We start from the raw sequence: 23666 nt of genomic DNA, 5'->3' as shown, positions 1-23666 counted from the left end.
GAAAATTCGTTACGATATCAACTCCGTACAACTTCGACGAATAGTGTACCAAAGACAAAACTATAAAGTTACGGATGCGTTCATGAATAAAAATTAATCAGAATAAATAATTTATTTTCTGTTCCCTGAAATCTTCTGTAATATTTACAATAATAAGTAATCTTCTGTATGCAACTGCTGGATAAATCTCCGGTGTCGGTTATTGTGTGTTACTTCTATCTTCCAAGTTAATTTAGTGAGTAATCCCACCCAGCTGCCATTGGAACACCTTGGCAAACTTTAAGTAGGAATCGTACAGTCAGAAGTCAAAAGGTCGATAACATTCATGCATTGAGCCAGTTAATCACTTACAGTGATTATCTGTAAGTGATTATCGGGGTTTTGCTCTACCATAGAAAACAAGGAAGTGTTTTTTTTAATTCGCTCATTGAACAAGTGAATTTTAAAAATGAATCAATTGAAATGTATATAAATGACCCTTTTTGTATTTAACACTTTCACTTATTAAAAAGAAAAATATTTGCAGAGTTATTTAGTTATTTACAAACTGTTTACAAGTTTTCATAGAAATAAAATGTCACTTCTACGAATGTTACAAATGATGTTGACGTTGACGTTTCTTATCGTGTTGACACTTGACATTTAATATTTCAAAACACGTGCGGGTATTCGGTCGGTGTGTTATTGTTGCAATCGCATGCATTTTTTATTTGCAATACTATCCTAAATGTGAATACTATCAGCAAGATGAATCAAAAGAAAATAGCCAAGAATCCTTCCCTAGCTTATACAAGCAATCCGGACTACCGGAAGCCGCCGAAAATCGCAAACCCTGTACGTAACCTATGACATTATTTATTTGATATATTTTCTTGAATTTTACACGTTTTTACATTCTTACTGTGTATTTTAAACTATGTGTTATTGGTTTGCAGTATCTACAATGCCTTGGAGCGCCTCATATAGACTCTTTCAACTATATGTTGGGCGATGGTTTGCAAGCTGCAATCGCGGACCTTGTTCCAGCCGAGTTTGAGTCGCCTACCGGAGAAAGGGTCAAAATAACTATAGATGAGGCTGGGTTTGCTAAACCCAGTGTTCCTATGGAGGCTGTGGGTGTTAAGAACCAGACGGTACTGCCTACAGAGTGCCGACAAAGAGCTGCTACTTACAAAGGGGACTTTAAGATACGAATGACAGTCACTATTGATGAGAAAAATATTACAGTGGATAGGTCACTTGGATCTTTGCCTATCATGGTTAAGGTAGGTGTTTTTTAACATCGCTTGTATCAACAAGCAATGTTAATTGTTCATAGTAACTAAGCGGTGTAGCTTGCGGTATTTAAATTAGTATTCTTAAATATTTTCAGTCGAAAATGTGCCACTTAGCAGACCTGTCTCCTGAAGAATTGGTGGAACACAATGAACATGCTGACGAGTGGGGAGGATATTTTATTGTTAAGGTTATTTAAACATAACATGTTATATTTACTGTAGATACTGCATTGAATTTATTATATTAACTCGTTAACTGTAGATACTAATTTTGTATATGACAATCTCTGCAACTGGTCACAGCACACAAAGTTTTATTTTATAAATTCCTTCTATTTATACATCTTTCAAATACTTAAGACTTGAGGTACCAAGCACCACATAGGAAATACTTTCATAGGGCTATAAGAAGACTAAATGCTACTATGTTATAGATAAATTAGTTTCCATCTTGAATTTGTCAACAACAGTACAGTCTTGAACAGTAATCTATTGCAGCAAAAAGATTCCATAGCATTTTATTCAAATACAAAAAATAAGTTTAAATGTAATGTTCTCCGCTTTCAGGGTCATGAGCGACTAGCTCGCATGCTTCTAGTGACGAGACGGAATTATCCAGTTGCCATCAAGCGGTCAGGATGGAGGATGAGAGGGAACCTGTTCTCCGACTACGGTGTCATGGTCCGATGTGTCACTTCTGATCAGACTAGTACAGTGAGTATATTTTAATTATGTTTTACATGGTTTTAAAGGCATTGAGTACTGAATGAGTTATTCCTCTTTTGCTATAAATCAGCTTCTACAAATTGAGTTCTTAAGCAAAAAATAAATCTACATAGAATGCATTTTTAATTGTTCCACACCTTTCTTCTTTCACACATTCATTGATTCTCTGGTAAACAGTCATTTCTTTTATATATTTTTAAAATTTATTTATTTATATCAAGCATCTAAGGGCCACAGAAAATACTATACATAAATAATAATGTGTTAAGTACATACATAATACAATTTTAAGAGAATGGTATCTGATTTAAGCTACCCTTGTGTTACAGATCACCATGAAATATTATAACATTTAATCATATACTACTTACATATTTTATATAAACCAATGCAACAATATTTGTATACTTTCAGAACAACGTCCTTCACTTCCTAAACAACGGTACTTGCAAGTTAATGTTCTCGTACCGCAAGATGATGTACTACGCTCCACTGCTGCTCATCATGAAGTGTCTGGTGGACTGGCCCGACCACTACATCTACAGGCTGCTGCTGCACGGGAAGAAGAATGATCTGTATTATGTCAAGTTAGTATTTTTAATTTTATTTATAACCCGCCCCTGCTTGGCATGGGATAACAGTAGTTTCCCGCTATTTAATGGATGCTGAAATACATAATATAAACCTTCCTCTTCAAACACTCTATCAAATTCCGTTGTGCAGTTTTAAAGATTTAAGCATACATAGGGATACAGGGACAGAGAAAGTGACTTTGTTTTATACCATTTAGTAGCTCATACTGGGATAAAATATAGTCCATGTTCTTTGGGAAAATCTTCTGTCTTCCATCAGCCCTCCCAGCTAGAATCAGATTATTTGGTCCTTTCCACTTGACGTTTGAGATTGTTCACATCCTGCGATGCGTCATCTCGTCGAACACTGATTCACTTGCTTATAAATATAAAAAATATCCTTCTTTTCCAGTTGCATCCAAAACATGCTCCGTGAGCTCCACGAAGAAGGACTCCACTCCTCACACGAGTGCCTCTCGTACCTTGGCCGGATGTTCAGGCCCAAGCTCTACGACCTGCCGCCCTGGGCCTCAGACCTGGATGCAGCCCACTTCCTCATCAACCGGTGTGTGTTGATACATTTGAAGGAACACAAGGATAAGTTCAATGCCCTCGTCTTCATGGCTCAGAAACTATATGATTTGGTGCAGAATAAGTGTAAGGTAGGTTGAAATTTTCATATTACTCTCTTATGAACTCCTCTTATTTACTCCTCTTATGAACTCTCTTATGTACTCCTCTTATGTACTCTCTCATGTAGTCCTCTTATGTACTCTCTCAGGTACTCCTCTTATGTATTCTCTTATGTACTCCTATTTTGTACTCTTATGTACTCCCTTATGTGCTCCTCTTATGTGATCCTCTTACGTACTCCACCTATCTACTCCCCTTATGTACTCCTCCTCCTGTTCTGTACTCCCCTACATATACAACAGACAAATAATTTTAATTTAATTCTTTAACAGGTAGAAGGTGCTGATGCAGTGATGGTCCAAGAGCTCCTAGTCGGTGGACATCTATACCTTCAGATCCTGAAGGAACGGCTTCAGCAGCTGATCACCAATGTCAGGATACAGATCATCAAGAAAGCTAAGACTAGCAAGAAACTTGTCATTGGAACGGTGAGTTTTGTTTGAAAGTTTTTTTTACTTCATTAGAAAAGTTTTCTCAATTTGATTGCAAATATGTTTTTCATAGCCATGTGTACATGCGTCTTTACACGTGCAATAAAACTTATTTACTTTCTTTCTTCTTTCTTAATAGATATTTTGTTATTCATAATCATTACATTTACAAAACTGATTTATCCTAACTAATATTATAAATGTGAAAGTAACTATGTCTGTCTGTCTGTCTGTCTTTTCTTCACGCCTAAACTACTGAACCGATTTGTGTGAAATTTGGTACAGACATAGTTTGGAACTTGAGAAAGGACATAGGATAGTTTTTATTTCAAAAAAAGAAAAATATAAAAATAAAAAATAATTACTCCGGACATATAGCGCCATCTATTGGTCAAACCAAAAATATGCCGGAAGTCACTATTCCATGCGAACGAAGTCGCGGGCAAAAGCTAGTGTTATTATATTACATACATGTATGCTTACAGAATTATCTGAAGAAAATTTTATCAAACTTGATTGAATATGTATTTTACGTCATACGTCAAGTAATCTAAACTTCTTTTATTGCTTTCCCATGCCTTTCCAACTATATTTTTCCTCTTCTCAATGTCCCGGAAAGGTTCTCAGTTTGACCTGTTTGTCCGCGATTGTCTCCCGTTTGGCTGAAACAATTTAGACATAGTTTTCAAAAAAGTATTATTTATATTTTTTACGTATACAACCGTAATAATTGAAACATTTGTCTCTTAGCACGAGCTACAACAAATGCTCCGCAGTTCAGGCAACTTGGAGCAGAAGATGGAAACCTTCCTGGCGACCGGCAATGCTCCCTCCAACAATGTCACTCTCGCACAGTACAAGGGACTTACTATTGTAGCTGAGAATATTAATCGGATGCGCTATATGTCTCATTTCAAGTAAGTACTGGGTTCAAAGTCAAATGTTTTTATTTCAAATAGGCCTTTGCAGGCTCTATAAAAGTCGCACTATTTGCACGGTTCCAAAAAGTTGGTCTCATGGAGAAGAGCCGGCAAGAAACTCCATAGACACTCTTTTGTTTAAGTAAGGGAAGTTAAAGACACTTTATTTTGAAAAAAAAATCACTCTGTCTCTTACTCACTTAAAAATTATTGTATAGTAAAGTAGCATTTATTTAATAAGGTTCATCCTGTTCATTTTTCGAGCCTTTTCCCACTGGTTGTCAGACTTACTGGATTCTGACTACCCGTAATGACCGCTGAAGATGTCCATCGACAGTCGGGTCACCAGTGATGGATGTTTTGATTGGCACTTTAAACTGTAGTATGATGGATGAAGTAAGGGTAGGTTCATATCTTAAGGAAAATGCATCAAGCGTATAGTAAATGTATGGTCGACATACTGATGGATCGTTGGTTGATGTTCTCCTAGCCGATTATCGGCTACGGCAACTGTAGATTTGTAAGGAAAATTGACAACTACGCAGGACATATTATAGTGCACAAGCATTTGCTTGGACACAGGTGCACTCACTATTCCTTCACTCTCATAGCCCGGTGGGACGGCAATCCGACACGACCGGAGAAAGACTAGGCGTCGGTTAGGTGCTAATGATTGATGGCCTTACTACAAAAACTAATACGTCTGTTTTACACTTGTCTAAAAAAATTGTGGCTGCAAAATGAACCATATTGTCAACGTCATAATCTGACATTTTTTTAGACAAGTTTTAAACTGATGTTTAAAAGTTTTTGTGGTAAGACGGTGAATGTTTTGTCGTATATTCGTCTGTTCTTACCCCCTCCCCTCGCCAGGTCTATCCACCGAGGGTCGTTCTTCATGGAGATGCGTACCACAGAGGCTCGGCAGCTGCTGCCCGACGCGTGGGGCTTCGTGTGCCCCGTGCACACCCCCGACGGAGCACCCTGCGGCCTGCTCAACCATCTCACCTGCACTGCACAGGTAACCCGACAGCACCTGCCGAGCCATGGAGCCTGCCTATATGACCTCCTCAACCCAGTTACTCGGGCAACCCAGTACCCCTTGGTAAGACTGGTCGTCAGACTTACTGGCTTCGGACTATCCGTTACGATGTTAAAGGAGAAAAATATCACTAACGGAGATCTCATAACGCAAAATCTAACCAAACTTTATTGTTATTTTGCATTAATTTGCAAAGTGAATTTAAAAACATAGAAAAAAAAACAGGGAATGGCGTCAAAGCAAAACGGTAACTATTCGGCATGTTAAGAATTATATTAATTATGTATATTTTTGTCTACAGGTAACACAACCCGCCGACCCGAAGCAAGTAGCAGCCTTACCGCAAGTTTTAGAAAGATGCGGTAAGTACCAAGCAAGCCTATATTATCTGTACTAATGCGATGAAGAGAAAATATTTTTTTGTTCGTTTGATTATACTTAAAGCGAGCGGTAGTTCATTGAATATTCACATCCCATTTTCAAAGTTATCATGTTGTTGGTGAACTTGGCCTATTAAGCCTATTAAGGCTTAAGTCCACTGACAACATAACGTTAGGTTTTCATCGGGCACAGAGAGTGAAGTAATAGTGAGTGCACCTGTGTCTGCGCAAATGCTCGTGCACTATAATATGTCCTGCGCAGCTGGCTGATCTCCTTTAATGAGAACAGCAGCCGTGGCCGAAATCGGCCGTGGACTCTATTATTAGTTTTTCTTATTGTTTCGTTTTTTGTTTTGTAAAGATTCATAGCAAACAGTTGTTCCACACGGTGCATGTAGCTGGAGCAAGTTAACATGCGCAAGTGACAGGAGCACGCGGGTGGGTTGCTCGGTACATGCGCGAGTCGCTGGACTGCATGTAACGCGCGCATGTGCCTCAACATGCGCAAGCTACACGCACCCTTAAGAAAAAAAATGTTTTTAATGAAGTTGGCTAAAAAAACATTATTTCCTAAGGTATGGAGCCAATCAGCTCGGTATCTCAAACCCCCCTCTCCCGTGACGTGTACAAGTACCCAGTGTTCGTCGACGGCAAGCTGGTGGGCTACTTCGCCGAGGATACGGTGGACAAGTCCGCAGCCTACCTCCGAACCCTCAAGATTAAGGGGGAGGAGGTGCCTATTACTACGGAGATCGTGGTCGTGCCTAAGAAGCAGGTGGGTGGTTTGAAATTGGCAATTTTTATCCTACTTTCTACTATACCTACTTCCCGCTAATATTATAAATGTGAAAGTTTGTGAGAATGTATGGATGTATGTTTGTTATTCTTTCACGCAAAAACGGCTAGACCAATTTGGTTGAAATTTGGTATACAGATATGTGATACCTTGGTTTAACAAAGAGGCTACTTTTTTCGACACAAGAATAAGAATTATTTATTTGCCAATAATATAGGTACGTATACAGATAATATCTGTATATATATTACCATCATATTTTGCTAACAGTCCCGATATATTTTGTCTTACGGCGTGCAAAATTATTTATATACCTAGTAAGTACAATCAATACATACAAAATAGCTCATATTTTATTTATTTTTCAGTGGTAGTGGGTTTTGTAGGGTTGAAATTGGCGCTTGGTTCAGTAAAGTGTACCTACTATGGAGTTCAAAAAGATTTGTCACTCTTTTGCTCTTTTGTTTTTGCTGACTGACTTATATATATATTGTTCATAAAGATATGCTCCCAATACGCGGGCGTATTCCTGATGACGAGCGAGTGTCGTCTCATGCGGCCCGTCATCAACAGCAGCAGTCAGCAGCTCGAGCTGATCGGCACCATGGAACAACTGTACCTCGACATCGCCGTCACACACAATGAGATTATTAAAGGTAGATATATACACAGACATACACACATGATCAGCAACTGGCATCATCACCAGCAGTCAGCAGCTCGAGCTGATCGGCACCATGGAACAACTGTACCTCGACATCGCCGTCACACACAATGAGATCATTAAAGGTAGATATATACACAGACATACACACATGATCAGCAACTAGCATCATCACCAGCAGTCAGCAGCTCGAGCTGATCGGCACCATGGAACAACTGTACCTCGACATCGCCGTCACACACAATGAGATTATTAAAGGTAGATATATACACAGACATACACACATGATCAGCAACTAGCATCATCACCAGCAGTCAGCAGCTCGAGCTGATCGGCACCATGGAACAACTGTACCTCGACATCGCCGTCACACACAATGAGATTATTAAAGGTAGATATATACACAGACATACACACATGATCAGCAACTAGCATCATCACCAGCAGTCAGCAGCTCGAGCTGATCGGCACCATGGAACAACTGTACCTCGACATCGCCGTCACACACAATGAGATTATTAAAGGTAGATATATACACAGACATACACACATGATCAGCAACTAGCATCATCACCAGCAGTCAGCAGCTCGAGCTGATCGGCACCATGGAACAACTGTACCTCGACATCGCTGTCACACACAATGAGATCATTAAAGGTAAGTAGATATATACAACACAGACATACACACATGATCAGCAACTAGCATCATCACTAGAAGTCAGCAGCTCGAGCTGATCGGCACCATGGAACAACTGTACCTCGACATCGCCGTCACACACAATGAGATTATTAAAGGTAGATATATACGCAGACATACACACATGATCAGCAACTGGCATCATCAAAGCACTTCTCATGACAAGATGGTCACCCACCCGACAAACGTTGCTTAACCTAATGATCAATCGATCCGTGCGGCGGCTACTGTCGTCCATTAAATTATCAATTTTGCAGAAATATTTCAGTGATATGAATTTATAGATTAAAATATAATTCTAGGTACCTTTTTTACAAACTTGAAATTAAAAAGTTAAGTTGTACCTACTAGCTTGTCTTTTGGACCATCTCACTTTCACAGCTATTCCAATAGTATATAATAAAATGTTATTTTAACTAAACTTACCTACTAACATGATTTCAGGTAAAACGACTCACGTGGAGTTATCGCAGACTGCTTTCATGAGCAACTTGGCACAACTCGTACCTATGCCGGATTGTAACCAGTCGCCACGGTAAGACCTCTGTTTCTACTGACCTCTATGTGTGTTGTCAAAAATAAAAATACCCTGCTTATTTTTTTTTTTAATCCAGTAAATATTATATTTGATTGTATTAATTTGAATGTCAATAAGGACTGAAATCATTTTTTTTTATCTGGGTATGTCAAATAGTCCCTTCTTTCTGAATCTTGGAAAATAAACCCTATTTACCGACTTACCAAAAAAGAGGAGATTGTCTAATCGAATGTTTGTTACACATATACATATTTATTGAACAAACTACTGCTTTAATTGTCATTAATTTATTTACATTGATTCTTAGTCGCATTTAATTTTTCATCATTCTGAGTTTAATAACAAGTCATTTTAATAATAATGTTTTTTAACCAAAGTCATTTCAAGGTTCGTCTTTACATAAATGGCATATAACAATATTTTTTTCTTTTTCCAGTAACATGTACCAATGTCAGATGGGTAAACAGACAATGGGTACACCTATTCACACGTGGTTAACGAATGCGGAGACCAAACTGTACAGACTGCAGACTCCCGCTACGCCTCTGTTTAGACCGACACATTACGATAATATAGGGCTGGATGACTATCCTTGTGGGACCAATGCTATTGTTGCTGTTATTTCTTATACGGTGAGTATATTTTTTAAATTAACTAACATTAATAAAAAATAAAATAGAAATTGCCACCTAATATTATTTAACGACCTCGATGGCGCAATGGTCACCATGCCGGACTGCCGAACCTGAGGTCCCGGGTTCGATTCCCGGTTCGGTCGACATTTGTGTGATGAGCATGCTTGTTGGCCGTGGTCTGGGTGTTACAATATGTATTTATCAATATGTATATATATGTAGTTTATCAGTTGTGTTAGCACCCATAACACAAGTTAGTTAATAACTTACCATGGGGCTAACCGACCGTGTGTGAAAATGTGTCCAGACATTTATTATTATTATTTATAAAAAATAAAATCGAAATTGCCACTTAATTATGGTAAATTATAAAGAAATAAAGCCGATTTTCACCGACTACGTAAATATCAGTTTTTTGTTAATTAAATGTTTGATGTTCTATTTCTTAAGTAAATAGTTGTTCATATTTACTATAAAAATGTTACATGAAAATTCATTGTAAACAGTTGTTTTAATAAAAATGGATATTGTCTGTTAGATTGCACCGTCAGCTTTTGTAAGCACTTATGAAAGACAAAAGAATAAAATAATATTGAATTTTGAATTAACCTTCAAGAGTTTTCACATAGATTTCACTTTCATTTGAAAAAATTGTATCAAGTAACTGACAATTTTAACACTGAAGCTCTTTTGGGTACACAGCAAAACATAGTAAAAAAATTTGAAAACCTCAAAATGCGTTTTTTTTATATTATTATTTTTTATGTCCCCAGGGCTACGACATGGAAGACGCGATGATAATAAACAAATCTTCCTACGAGCGAGGTTTTGCCGCCGGCTCTGTTTACAAAGCAGACTTTATAGAGCTCGCTCATCCTGCCTCTTACTTCTGCCGCGACCCATCCAAGCCTGACCTCGGCAAGCACATCGATGATGATGGTCTACCCGCTGTAGGGGCCAGGGTTAAACCGGAGGATCCTTTCTACAGGTAAATTTGAATAAGTGGTTAAGGAAATTGCATTTCTATTTATTTACTAGCGATCGCCCCGGCTTCGTACGGGTGCAATTACGATATCATATTAGAAACCTCAAAAATAACAGTATTTCTCCACTATTTAATGGATGTTATTATACATAAAATCCGTTGCGTTCTAAAGATGTAAGCATACATAGGGATATAGACAGATTAAGCGACCTTATTTTATCTACGTAATGTTTAGTTTTCTTCCTGCAGTTTCCCTCACGTCCCACGTCAATTACTTCTCGTACGAAGTTGTCCCCGTGCGAAGCCGGGGCGGGTCGCTCGTAGGCTGTATTTTATATCCAGTTGCGGGCAGTAGTTGACCCCTGTCATGCGAGTGAAAATATGGGAAAACGGGAAAAGCTAATATAATAAACAACCGTAACAATTAGTAATCAAACATTTTGCCCCCAGTTTCTACGACGGCGAGAAGAGTACGTTTGTAGTAAGCCGTTACCGCGGCAAGGAGGAGGTGTTCGTGGACAGCGTGCGGCTGTGCGGGGACTTCAGCGCCCGGCCGCTCAAGAAGGCCTGCGTCATGCTGCGGCTACAGGTCACTCTATATATATATTAATATTATAAAGAGGTAACATTTTTAAGCTTGTATGTAGGGGGTATTCGTTGGAACCGCTGGTCGGATTTCCAAAATTTTTTCACTGAATGATAGCTACAATGTTCTTGAATGTCATAAGTGCTATTTTTTAAAGGCAATAATCCCACGGGACGCGGGCAAAACCGCGGGAAAATGGTATTTTTTTAAGAAGTCACTCCTAAGTTCACACCGACCGTAAAAAAAATCAATGTTTTAAAAAAACTGACGACTATTAATTTTGTCAGTGAAGTAGCCTCGGCCTTATTCGAATATCGCTCAACAAAAACCAAATCTGTTGAATACTTGTCTAAAAAAGTGTGGCTGCAAAACGGACCTTATTTCAACGTAATAATCAGATTTTTTACCCGACTGCCAAAGAAGGAGGGTAATGTTTTTCGAGTGTATGTAAGTATGTATGTATGTATGTATGTATGTATGTCTGTTCCTTTGTGACCTCCTGTAGCCTAAACGGCTTGATGGATTTTGATGTATGAGGTATCGTTAGATTTGTCTTGATTACGGGAGTGTCATAGGATACATTTTATCCTAAAAGTCCCACGGGATATTTTTTCTAAATTTCCCTTTAGAAAAATATGTATGCGGTATCATTAGATTCATTTCAATCACGGGAGTAATTAATATAGGATACGTTTTTTCTCAAAATTCCCACGGGAACATGTTAATTCTGCGTCAACGCAAAGCAACTCATGCGTTAGCAAGCAAAAAGCGATTCTTTTGGCGATACAATCACGTCGTCTTGATCAAATGCATGAACGTCGTCTTGATCGTCTTGAACGTCGCATTGGCGGTAAATTTATGTTGCGGAGTAACATCACTCGTAATCTAAAGCCAAATGTCGTCGAAATAATTTAAAATGGTACTTACATATACATAGTCTTCTACATCTACAACATTTTCGTTAAATAAAACAGCTAAAAGTTATAAATAAAAGATTATTATTAAAAAAACAAAATACCCGACTGCACACTAAAAAAAGAGTAAAACAAGCCCCACAATAATATTGATCAATACAACTTTACTGAATATAATTTATAAATATTGATGGAAAGCATCGCAGGCGGGGACCACCTTGACCGCCACCAACGAAAATTCTGCTAAATGGTGCACAACCGAAATGACTATAAATAAGCCTCTGTTGGTCCCCGCCTGCGATGCTTTCCATCAATATTTATAAATTATATTCAGTAAAGTTGTATTGATCAATATTATTGTGGGGCTTGTTTTACTCTTTTTTTAGTGTGCAGTCGGGTATTTTGTTTTTTTATTTAGACAAGTGTTCAACAGACGTTTAAAAGTTTTTATGGTACGACGGCAAATGTTTATTAGGATGTCACAATATCTTAATCATAAAGATCTTAGTGCTTACTATGTTGCACATATAAACGCTCAAATATTAAAAAACTAATAAATAATTTACTTTTCATTCCAGCGTAACCCAACAGTAGGTGACAAGTTCGCTTCCCGAGCGGGTCAGAAGGGCATCTGTTCCCAGAAGTGGGCATGCGAGGACCTACCCTTCACGGAGTCAGGGCTGGTGCCTGATGTGCTGTTCAACCCTCACGGCTTCCCTTCCCGAATGACTATCGCTATGATGATCGAGTGCATGGCCGGGAAGGCTGCTAGCTTGCATGGACATGTGAGTAAATAAGTGGAATTAAGATTATTTTAAACATCAAGAAATAATACAATAGATTTCCCGTCATATGTAATAATTTTCCCGTCTGTCCTGAAAGACTAGATATTCATATGGCTCAATAAAATATCATAGTTTATCTATTTATTATAGTAACAATAATTATGAATTCATCATCATCTCCTGAGCCTTTTTTTCTCAACCATGTTGGGGTTCCAGTCTCACTGGATACAGCTGAGTACCAGTGCTTTAGTTACCCGGACAATTCGATACCCCTTAGTAAGACTGGTTGTCAGACTTTCTGTTTGAGACCTTCCCTTCACGGTTTTTTTTTTACTAAAATCCCAACTTCCTTTAAATACTACTTGAAAAATACTAATTGAGTATTTGACTAGGTCCAAAATAAAATACTTTATCATATTCATTTGGCAAAGCATCTTAAAATAATGACACTTTCATTCATCGTTTTGATGGGAAAAATGTATTCATTTTTTTATCGTTGTTTTAAGGACAATAAGTACACAGCTTCAACAGCTTGATGTGAAAAATCTGTGAAGTCGTAAAATATCACATTTTCATACAAATAACCGTTACCGTTTTTGATAGTTCATTAAAAGTATTGAATTTCCATTCCTCAGGTCCACGACGCCACACCATTCCGTTTCAACGAGAAGGACACAGCTATAAACTACTTCGGGCGTCTACTAGAAGCGTCGGGGTACAACTACTACGGCACCGAGCGCATGTACAGCGGGGTGGACGGACGGGAGATGGACGCTGACATATTCTTCGGCGTCATTCACTACCAGCGGCTTAGGCATATGGTGTCTGATAAGTGGCAGGTTAGTGTGGCATGGGGATGAACGTTATTTGCTCAAAATTCAAAAATGTTTACTCAAATTAGGTTGATAAATCAGCCCTTTTCAAACGTAAAAATTATAAATAGGTTTGTATCTAGTAGTTGCCCATTCCAAAAGTAGCTTCCTATGGAAAAGAACGGGCAAGAAACCCCATATTTAGTCATTGGTGTTCAAGATATATTTAAAAAGTACATACATAGAGGTTGGTTCTTTACCCACTAGGCCACCACGACTTTTTTAGGATCAGGATTCAAATTTTTAAATAACAAACCGTCAGTTGCAGAAAGGTCCATTAAAATTAAAGCTTCATTAAAAAATCTATTGCTAATACTTATTATCTTGTTGACGAATAGTCAGCAATAGATGTAAAGAAGATTTAACTTTAATGGAGTTTTGTGCTACTCACGGAAAGAGCGATAGAATAAACTAGTTATTATCTTTTTTTCCCCTTAGGTCCGTACAACGGGCGCGGTAGACGCTCTAACCCGTCAGCCGGTGAAGGGTCGTCGCCGCGGTGGTGGTGTGCGTCTCGGCGAGATGGAACGCGACGCTCTCGTGTCACACGGCGCTGCATTCTTGCTGCATGACCGACTCTTCCACTGCTCCGATAAGACTGAGGTGAGCATTCGTTATTTGTTTATGTATATTTAAAAAGTTCGACGCAGTCTAATTAGACGTAATCCGCCGTACTACAAAAACTTTTAAACGTCAGTTTAACACTTGTCTTAAAAAATGACAGATTATGACGTTGGAATAAGGTCCATTTTGCAGCCACACTTTTTTTAGACAAGTGTTTGACACATGTTTAAGTTTATGTAGTAAGACCATTAATCTTTAGGTAGTCGGTTACCAAAAGACGATTTATTCGATAACACTGAATTCAATGTCAGATCTAAGAAACTGCTGAAATCCAATTTGAAAATTGTTTTAGTATTAGATAACCCACTTATCCGAGGAATAAGTACTATTTATCTGGATAAACGAAACTGCTGGCAGCAGCTAAAAATATTTATAGATTCATCAAATTATCTAATCATCACCAAAACAACTGTCTAGGTAACCTCGTAAATATTTTTGTAACGACAATAAAGCCTCCTACTAACCAGACCAGATATCGATATAGATTAAAAAAATCTCTAAATACCAAAAGTTAAATCAAAACAAACTTTAACACACTCGATATTTTTGTACATTTCAGGCTATCCTATGCTCAAAATGCGGGACTCTACTCGGGCCGATCGTCGGTCGCAGTGAGACGAGTAAAGAAACTTGCCGACTGTGCGGAGAGGGCAACCTCGTGTCTATAGCCATACCATACATCTTCAAATTCTTTGTCACACAACTCGCTTGTGTTAATATTAATGTTAAGATCAACTGTAGTGAACAACTTGCGTTAACCGCGTAAATAGGGACCTTAATATTGTAAGATGATGTTAATAAATGATGTTTATATGGTTTTTGCTGTTTTTTTTTTTACAAAACTGGTATACAATAAAACTTCTTACATAGTAACCAGATATAAAAAAGTAAATTAGATTAAGGTAGCTTTGTACCGAAATTATTTGGTCTGTTCCTATGCTCTGTAATAAAATATCAGGCCTATTTTAATAATAAACAGTAATAACCAACCATACATAGGAAAATTACTGGTATCTGTTATATTAGCTATAAGCTAGTTAGATTGTTCATGTTGAGCAAATGGTTAAATAAAACACAATATAAACCTTAAAAGTAATTTATTAACTGCAATAGAGGTCACATCGATATATCTCAAAAAATAGACACTATTGACTTAAAATTAGAGCTGTCACTTTGACAGTTAATCCTCATCCATAGCTTCTTCGTCTTTTTCCTTCTTCTTCTTCTTTTTTTTCTTTTTCTTGGCACTGGCTTCGGCGTCCACAGCCTGTTGGAGTTCGTCTAAGGCCTCCTTCATAACTTCAATGTTTTTCTTGGGAATGTCACCGGTTTCGTAGAATTTCAAGCGGTCTTCTACTTGCTGGCGCAGTTTCTCGCCAAACACTGATGATTGTATTTCTGAAAAAGAAAAGTTTGTTACAGTAGTTGAACAAAAAAAGTTGTGAAATTGACTAGCACAGGATCCTTAGGTACGTATAACTAGTTAAAGTAAAATATACGACCAGTCTTTTCGTTAAGAACGATCACTTCTCGAGCGATATAAATTATACAAATAATGAAGTTTTTTGTTACTACAAAAACTTAAACATCTATTTCAACGTCATAATCTGTCATTTTTTAGACAAGTGTTCGACAGACGTTTAAAAGTTTTTGTGGTAAGACGGTTCAAGTTTCGTTTTAAAATAATATTGTAGCAGTATCTTTAGTTCACAATACGCATGATTAAGCGTTTGTGTGTGGATACAACTGCGTTTTATTTAGCACTACTATTATTACCACAAGTGCAGGTAACACTTGCAATAGATCAAAGTGTGCGTCAACTTAAAAATATACGTCGATTTGTATGATTATTATTATATTAAGGGTCCGTTCAGACAGACCGGCTCGGAGAGAAGAGCAAATTCTTAACACATTGAAAATCGAGTACTTAGTATTTGTAGTAAGGTTATGTTTGGATGTGCACTGCTTTTGTCATTGAGAATGCTCGGGGGCGCTCGGTGTGAAATAATAAGAGGAGCCGACCGGCTCCGATCGTGTACTTTTTCTTGACGTTTGGCTCCGTTTGCATGCTCTTTAATGCTCGCGCAGCCGACCGGCTCCGGTCTGTGTGAACAGAAAAATGCGCGCCGATGCTCTCCGAGCCGGTCTGTTTGAACGGACCCTTACAGCTAAATTGATTGCCATCAACTGAATTGAGAAACATCAAATGACAATAATTATTTCAAACCAATAAATAAATAACATCCATATATGTATAGCATATTGATGAATCCGTGGGCCGATTTAGCCGAAAATTAGAGCTTAGACCCGGGAAAAAAACATCCCTGGTTCATGGATCATCCGTTATCTCAGTACTCGGATGAAGCCGCGGGCAGAAAGCTAGTATAGAACATCTTCTTACCGGAGAAGCAATCGATCCTGGAAGCTATAGAGCACTTGTTGGCGAGGTATCGACTGATGCGACCCTTGTTCTTCAGGCCAGCGCGGCCGATGAACGTGGAGTGGTACAGCAGCCCGTACTTAGGTGTGTTCGAGCGGGTCTTGAGGGCACGGAACAACGCTTTTTCGGCACCTAAAGAAAAGTTTAAATATAACAAATTAAAAAATATTACATATCTGGGAAAAGGCTGAGGAGATGATGAAACAATAATATAAATAAGTTAAGCTGACGTGATTGTTTGATGCCTTAATCTCTGAAACCTTTTGTATTTGATAGACAAAATCTTGGGGAGTAGGAAAAACACTCCAACATATAATAATTTTGTATCGTAAAGAATCATCCTCCGAGCCTTTTTCCCAAGCTATGTTGGGGTCGGCTTCCAGTCTAACCGGATTCAGCTGAGTACCAGTGCTTTACAAGAAGCGACTGCCTATCTGACCTCCTCAACCCAATTACCCGGGCAACCCGATACCCCTGGTTAGACTGGTGTCAGACTTACTGGCTTCTGACTACCCGTAACGACTGCCAAGGGTGTTCAATGACAGCCGGGACCTACAGTTTAACGTGCCATCCAAAACACAATCATCGCAATTTTGTATCGTAAAGAGTTAGCCTTAATTTGACGTGAAAAAGTGCTAAAAACTAGTCTACTTTCAATAAACGTTTTTGACTTTGACTTGAGTAATAGTTAGAGAAACTCTCTACTTTAGAGCATAGCTGTGATATGGCGATTCGAGGGTTAACGCGATAGAGTTAAATTAGAGTTCGTTTTTTGAATTTTGAAAAAAAAACATTCAATAATACAAAATGTTAGACGACAACTACATCACAAGGATCTCTTCCCTGAGTGTTTCTCAATTAAATTCTGCAGGGCCTACACAACTACAGGCAGCTGCCTAGAACTTTGTCAATTATCAATAATTGGTCAGTTTCCAACTTACCCAATATCTGCAGCGTGGAGGCAGGGTACTTGGCGAGGCTGGTGAGGGAGCCGGCCTTGGAGATGAGCCGAGCGCCGACCTGGTCTCCCACGAGGGTTGTCAGGTTCGGCGCCACTGATTCCATCTTAGTGTGAAGGTACTCTGATATCTGCTTCCTGAGGGTTTAATAAAAAAAAAAATAAACAAAGAACTTCTGTCAAAAAAAAAAGAAAAACAAAAATCGTTTATTCTAACTTGGCTGCAAATCAGCACTTTTCGAACGTTAAAAAGTTGACACCAGATCATTAAAAATGCTAGATCACTGAATAAATGGAAGGTGCCCAAAAACTAAAGACATGCAACAAGTAACATTTCTAAGGACTGTAGATTACATGATTTCAGAAGCAGCATTGATAATTATGGAGAAACGAAAAAGTTTAAACTCAGTTTTTTGGTCTCACCTATAATTAGTAAGTGCAACAACTCTTCCAGCAAACATTTGTATGTTGATCAAGTCCACCGGTGATATATCCATGCCCATTGACATTTTTGAGGCATCAATAATAGCTTGAGCCTTCTCCGAGTCTCCCAGGATCTCTGTCAGAGGTTCTACAGACTCCTCGCTTAAAGTTTTCCTGTCTTTGATGAATTCTGCACATTTGGTGTACAATTGGTTCTCTGGGACGATGTTGATCAGCTCTGGGAAATGGTATGAGTACCATTCTCTGAAAAGATAATGGGTGTAAGATTATGTAGTGAGGTACAAATAGGATAACTGTAAATTACATGTTGTTAAGCTAAAGAACTTTAATTTGTATTTAATAATACATATGTTAGTCTTCAAAGTACATATATGTCTACAGGCCCATGTGACCAAAAAAAAGGTATTTTCATATGATTAATTAAATGTTATTTTTTTTTTAATTCAATAACACTTATTAAGCCATTGGCATCAATGTCTAAATAACATAAGTGATGTTTTTCAGATCTTGTGAAACTAAAAACTTATTCAAATAATTAACGCAGGGTAGAGAATGAAAAAATCACATTGACCACTCCATGAATTTATAGGGTGTGTCTACATGGTGCATGTAGCTGGAGCAAGTCAACATGCGCAAGTGGCAAGAGCACGCGGGTGGGTATTGTGCTTTGGTACATGCGCGAGTCGCTGGACTGCATGTCACCTGCGCATGTGCCTCAACATGCGCAAGCTACACGCACCTTGTAGACTCACCCTTGGCAACAAGTAAGGAGTACAAATATTCACCTGATCCGCATAGAAAACGTATTGATATCCTTATCCAACTGATCAAGTAGCGCAATAGACTGTATTATCATGTTGTCTACTCGGTGCACGTTGAACTTGACGCGAGCTCGGGAGTACGAGTGGCCAAGACCGAGCTGTGCCACGCTGCATGCTTTCAGCGTTAGACCCTTGATCAAGGCGTGGAAGTGGTGACGGATACCTGAGAAAACAGGTGGATTTTGAATATTATGGTCAGGAGAAAAACTTTGATGACACGGCACGCCGTAAGCGGATTCCATCGCGATGTCACGATTGGGGGTAGTTCAGACAAAACTTTTCACGAAATATTGCACGAGTTGCTGTGCAGAAACTAAGTCTATACATGAGCCCACTTGTAAAGAACTAATTTTGATCCAACAGACAAATAACGTGTATAGTATTGTTGGACATATGTCATAAAACTTTTATAAAATAAAAATAATAACTGGTACTGGGGCTTTAGTTTTGGAACCACATTCCCGTTTACAACAATTGTACTGGATGTGAATCACTCTTATTAGGTACCTTCTACAAGCATAGACACAAGCGTGTTTTCTTACAAAATAATTCTTGTAAAATATATACCGTTATTGTAGCAGATTATTTCATACACAATACACTAATAATAAGGCTCATGTGTGGATATATCTGCGTTTGCTTTAGCACTAACATTATTACCACAAGTGGAATAGTTACACCTGCAATAGATCAAATTGTGCACAAACTGTAGATTATTTCTACATAATTATATGGGTATAGATTTCTAATCTGAAAGGGCCTATTTTCCTATTTCGAATAATATGTTTACACTTTGACTATAATTATGGTGAAAAATAACATAGGAACATCTCTCTATTGCTTTTAAGTTTAAAAAATCTTTCAGTGTTTATGTTGCATTTATCGAGGAAGGCTATAGGCATTTTTTTTATTTTTTATCCAGGTTCGTCCAGTTTCCCATGGGATGAGGGTGAAACCGCTGGCAGAAGTTAGTAAATGATAATAATACTTTTCAACTGACATACTGAAGTAAATCCAGCATGTTCAACTTACCTCGTAGAATCTCGGGAACAGCACCGGTGTGTGAGCAAGGTATCTCGAGGGCCTCGCTGATGGCCGCCCCCAGCTTGGGGTCCAACACGCCCAGGGTACATTTGCTGCGCTTCTTACGCTTTGGTAGCGCCCCCTCCAAGAATAGGTTCAGGTCTTCTGGCAGAATACCTATTTGACATACAGATATCAGTTAATTTGGTTTATTGTAGTGTAAATAAAGTAATAATATTTTCATTATCTGTGTTAATAAATACTTTAGTAGGTTATCTATTCATCTACTACCTATAAAATGGCTTGTTTTCTCTTCTCCCTGCAGTATATAGTAGTAATATGGACAAACGATTTAGTTCGATAAGAAAATAAGGTCAAAGAATTATGAAAATGGTTTTGTGTTTTACCATCACTAATTTTCTAAGTGCATGTCCGTTGTTGTTGACATAAAACTATGATTACACCACAAAATTTTATAATTTTAATCAAATTATTTAATGAATGAATGATTATGTTAGTAATAGATACCACGCGGGTTCTAACCTTCGGACACGGCATTGATGTTTTCCAACGCAACCACCGCCGATTTGAATGGTTGGAAGCCGCTCAGGGTCACCACAGAGTTGAAGCGCTGCAAGTCAGTCACGGACTCCTCGACCTGCGGCAGGAACGCTGCCAACTCCTCAAACTCCGCCACTTTGAACAGCGCGAAGCCCGCGCTGTGTTCGTACAATACATACAACTTACTCTGAAATAACACAAACATTTAACACTAACACTTCTTTTAAATTAAATGAAGACAAATAACGATATAACGCACCATTTTTGTATTTTCTACTTCAATTTATTTTCATTTTACGGGGAGAAACAAACACGTGAGTTTTGTTTGCTCCCCCGCTATGGAAATATTTGATAACAATTTGAGGTTATGTTTGTTTCGTACCACGCAATACGAAGTTGTAAATTTGATTATAAAGCAATTTGATTGAATTCCACGTACTTAAACAATAAAATATATAACTATAACAAAATACTTACTAATTGCAAGTAAGATTTTTATATTTATAACATATTGTTTTTAGAATAGTATAAACATTTTATTGTCCATTAAACACGCATATTACGTATAATGAAACGCATCTACACCTACTTCCGCATCCGACTCTAACTTTGTATGTAATTCGTTTTACTCAGTGAGTTATTCTAACTTTTAAAATGCCTAGTATGTATAAGTACTTCAAAGTAAATAAAAATACATATTAGCAGTGGTAAATCTACCTACGTTTTTTTTTCTGCATAGATATTAATTTATCTATTTGTTACATAATTATTTATTTCTTACATGTATTTCATTGATTGAATAAAAAGAAACGCGACAAGTAGTTCTTCTATGTAATGTCAAACTAGGAGGGCAAGTTTTCAATTCAAAAAAATAATTAAACGATTAGCGACCTAAGCATAAGGTATGTTTTATTAAAATAATTAGTTCGATCGGAGATTTTAAGACAACTTGGTTTATTGTGTTTATAAAGGCGACTCAGCTTCTGTAATGTGAGGAAATATTTGATTTGATTTGATTCATTAATGCATGATAAAATTATGAAATAGTTGCCTCGAGTGTACTAAATTATAAAAAGAAAATGAATTTCAATGCTACGACTTGCTTTCGCTAAAAAAATATTGTTAACAGTTTTAAATACTCATTTTTCTTGTACAAAATAACACTACGACCTTCCCATTACGTTACTCGCCGAACTTTACTTTCAGATACAGTACTTATCATTATGCAAGACAAAAATCTAAATAAATTACAAGGACAGAAGAATGATGGCATGGTAAAATTAAGGAGAGCACTAAAGTTGCCACAAAATGCCCCATTTAAGGCAGCACTTAGAAAATTTAAATCAGCTGCAAATGCTATCACAGAGTTACAAAACAAAGAGGGGACACATAAGTTGAGTTTCCGAATAGTTAAAGGTAGAAAGATAATAAATAATAAACCTCAACACTGCAGAAAATTGCATACCATCAGTAGAATTTCCTTACATTCAGCAATAAATGAGCATTTATATCTTCAATTAAAAAGAAAAGTAAGAAAAATGACATCAAAGAAGAAGATATGCATCTTACAATTTGAGAACATTAGTCTTACTACCCATTTAAGAAGATCAGTAAGACATAAAAATATTTATCATCAAGCTCTGGTATTTACAGTGAGAGGAGTGAAAACAGACTACATACAACCAATTTCATATATATTCTGTTCAAGTACTACACCAGTCATAGATTTATCAACTCAAATAAAGCTTATAATATCAAAGTTGCAAGCTATAGGGCTTACCGTGATAGCAACAGTATGTAACTGCAACAATTTGAATGTTTGCACAATTGATTGGCTTATCAGGGATACTATGAAACAATATTTGAGACAAGGAAAGGTATTAGAAAAAAAAATATTCAAAGTTAACGGAGAAGAAATAATACCTCTGTACAATCCTAGACATCTTATGAAAGTTTTACGTAATAATTTGATGGATCATAATTTAAGATATGAATTAGAAGGTGAAGTAAGAGTTGGTAAATGGGAGCACGTAGTTGCTCTGTACAATCAAGAGGCTGGCAGCCAGTATAAATTGTTACCACTACTGACAGAAAAACATGTGTATCCCAATAGGGTTTCTAGAAGTAGTATGGATTCAGCCATAGAAGTAGTAAATTGCGAAGTAGGAGCAGTTATGGGATTTATAATGAGTAAGTAATAATAATAATCATGATGAACGAAACAATGAGCGGAGATGCCATAACAGAAAATGTCCTAAGAAAGTAGTGCACCTAAATGTGGGTAGTTTACTGTCTCTGCCATTATACTCCTTTGGAACCTGCCCAATTTTTGTAGTAATAAAAATCGTTGAAAGATTTCAAGATTTCATTTCATTTCTTAACTGATTGTTTTGGTCATGCCTACCGCTCTTGTATGACCTAGCTGCCTTATGACACTTCTGCTCATCTTTCCATACGCCTTGGTAATAATCAACATTGTAAATTCGTAAAAGAGGAATCTCGATCTGAAATATCCATGTAAATAAATCTATGTATATCAGAATAAAATTAACTCAATAAAGTCAATAAAATTTTTCATCTTTTCCAGATATTCAGGAAATTCCGTCGGATTTCGAAGATACAGTCAGATTGTTTTTTTTTTTCGGCACTTTGTTCGACTCACTCGATATGACCTATATAAAATTCAACACCAGATCCAGGAAGCCTCGAATAGGCCTTATAACCCCTAAATCAACGAGAAAAGAAATCTGGGCAGAATCGAAGAGCATTTTAAAAACAATGGAATTTTGCAGTAACGGTGAATCCCGTGTTCTTTCAATAAGCAGTTGGTTGCAGACCGTTGAAAATATGGAATATCTTGTGGAATTGTTATTGACGGAGTATAAGGTGTCAGTGGAACGCTGGAAAAAGTTTAATCCCTTTGCTACTCAGCCTAAGGTGCTTAAAAAGTTTTCAAAGCGTTACATTCACATTTTGGGTCTCATCACTTCACTGATTAATAAAGGTGCGTTATAAACGCCAGCTGCCCACTGCACCAAAACGGTTTCACGTAAATATAACACAAACCAGTAGTGCAGCTGCGGCCGAATTCATGAAGTCGCGGTATGTGCGGTCGGCAGTTGCAGTCGGCAGCTAGCATTCAAAACGAACCTTTAAAACGATTTTGAATATTAGTGGTTGATTCAAAGTATTAAAGACTGATTCATACGTATACAAACCTTTTTATTTACAGTTACAACTGTAAGCCCTGCAAAGGTTAAGCACTAAGATGTTATTAAAA

At 37.6% G+C, this 23666-nt stretch overlaps 2 protein-coding genes and 1 long non-coding RNA gene across 4 annotated transcripts; 2 read left to right on the top strand and 1 right to left on the bottom strand.

The window, feature by feature from the left end:
• Window positions 1-637: 637 nt before the first annotated feature.
• Window positions 638-14957, top strand: LOC110377060 (DNA-directed RNA polymerase I subunit RPA2). The gene is made up of 20 exons (XM_064040250.1): window positions 638-834; window positions 936-1265; window positions 1373-1465; window positions 1845-1991; window positions 2418-2590; window positions 2988-3241; window positions 3545-3696; window positions 4450-4616; window positions 5493-5640; window positions 5963-6023; window positions 6617-6816; window positions 7340-7493; window positions 8645-8735; window positions 9175-9370; window positions 10147-10361; window positions 10809-10947; window positions 12437-12643; window positions 13279-13482; window positions 13954-14118; window positions 14699-14957. Exons 1-20 carry the CDS (start codon window positions 748-750, stop codon window positions 14903-14905), a joined length of 3390 nt encoding a protein of 1129 aa, XP_063896320.1. The 5' UTR covers window positions 638-747; the 3' UTR covers window positions 14906-14957.
• A 262-nt stretch (window positions 14958-15219) lies between these two features.
• On the bottom strand, window positions 15220-20802 carry LOC110377059 (nucleolar protein 56). The gene is made up of 8 exons (XM_021335748.3): window positions 20646-20802; window positions 20369-20573; window positions 19835-20002; window positions 18767-18965; window positions 17961-18224; window positions 17521-17675; window positions 16541-16711; window positions 15220-15537 (listed from the first exon to the last, which is right to left on the bottom strand). Exons 1-8 carry the CDS (start codon window positions 20646-20648, stop codon window positions 15320-15322), a joined length of 1383 nt encoding a protein of 460 aa, XP_021191423.2. The 5' UTR covers window positions 20649-20802; the 3' UTR covers window positions 15220-15319.
• A 360-nt stretch (window positions 20803-21162) lies between these two features.
• On the top strand, window positions 21163-23544 carry LOC110377081 (uncharacterized). 2 transcript variants are annotated; one of them, XR_010277547.1, is made up of 3 exons: window positions 21163-21288; window positions 21593-22576; window positions 22974-23544. It is a non-coding gene; the product is annotated as an uncharacterized LOC110377081 (long non-coding RNA). The 2 variants fall into 2 exon arrangements; XR_010277546.1 differs by having other exon boundaries at window positions 21251-21376.
• Window positions 23545-23666: the final 122 nt, after the last annotated feature.

Source organism: Helicoverpa armigera, chromosome 21 (assembly GCF_030705265.1).
Source record: "Helicoverpa armigera isolate CAAS_96S chromosome 21, ASM3070526v1, whole genome shotgun sequence".
In the NCBI taxonomy this organism is placed as follows: domain Eukaryota; kingdom Metazoa; phylum Arthropoda; class Insecta; order Lepidoptera; family Noctuidae; genus Helicoverpa; species Helicoverpa armigera.
Note: the sequence above shows the minus strand (reverse complement) of the source record. Positions and strands in the feature narration are given on the sequence as shown.

What these genes read in the sequence shown, in the direction of transcription:
- LOC110377059 (XM_021335748.3), bottom strand. An exon ending in TGTTCCCGAGATTCTACGAG is followed by an intron (nt 18,966 to 19,834) that starts GTAAGTTGAACA and finishes CTGTTTTCTCAG; the next exon opens with GTATCCGTCACCACTTCCAC. An exon ending in GTTGCACTTACTAATTATAG is followed by an intron (nt 17,676 to 17,960) that starts GTGAGACCAAAA and finishes TTAAACCCTCAG; the next exon opens with GAAGCAGATATCAGAGTACC.
- LOC110377060 (XM_064040250.1), top strand. Translation starts at nt 748, where the DNA reads ATGAATCAAAAGAAAATAGCCAAGAATCCTTCCCTAGCTTATACAAGC. An exon ending in CTTCTGATCAGACTAGTACA is followed by an intron (nt 1,992 to 2,417) that starts GTGAGTATATTT and finishes GTATACTTTCAG; the next exon opens with AACAACGTCCTTCACTTCCT. An exon ending in ATCTCACCTGCACTGCACAG is followed by an intron (nt 5,641 to 5,962) that starts GTAACCCGACAG and finishes TTTTGTCTACAG; the next exon opens with GTAACACAACCCGCCGACCC.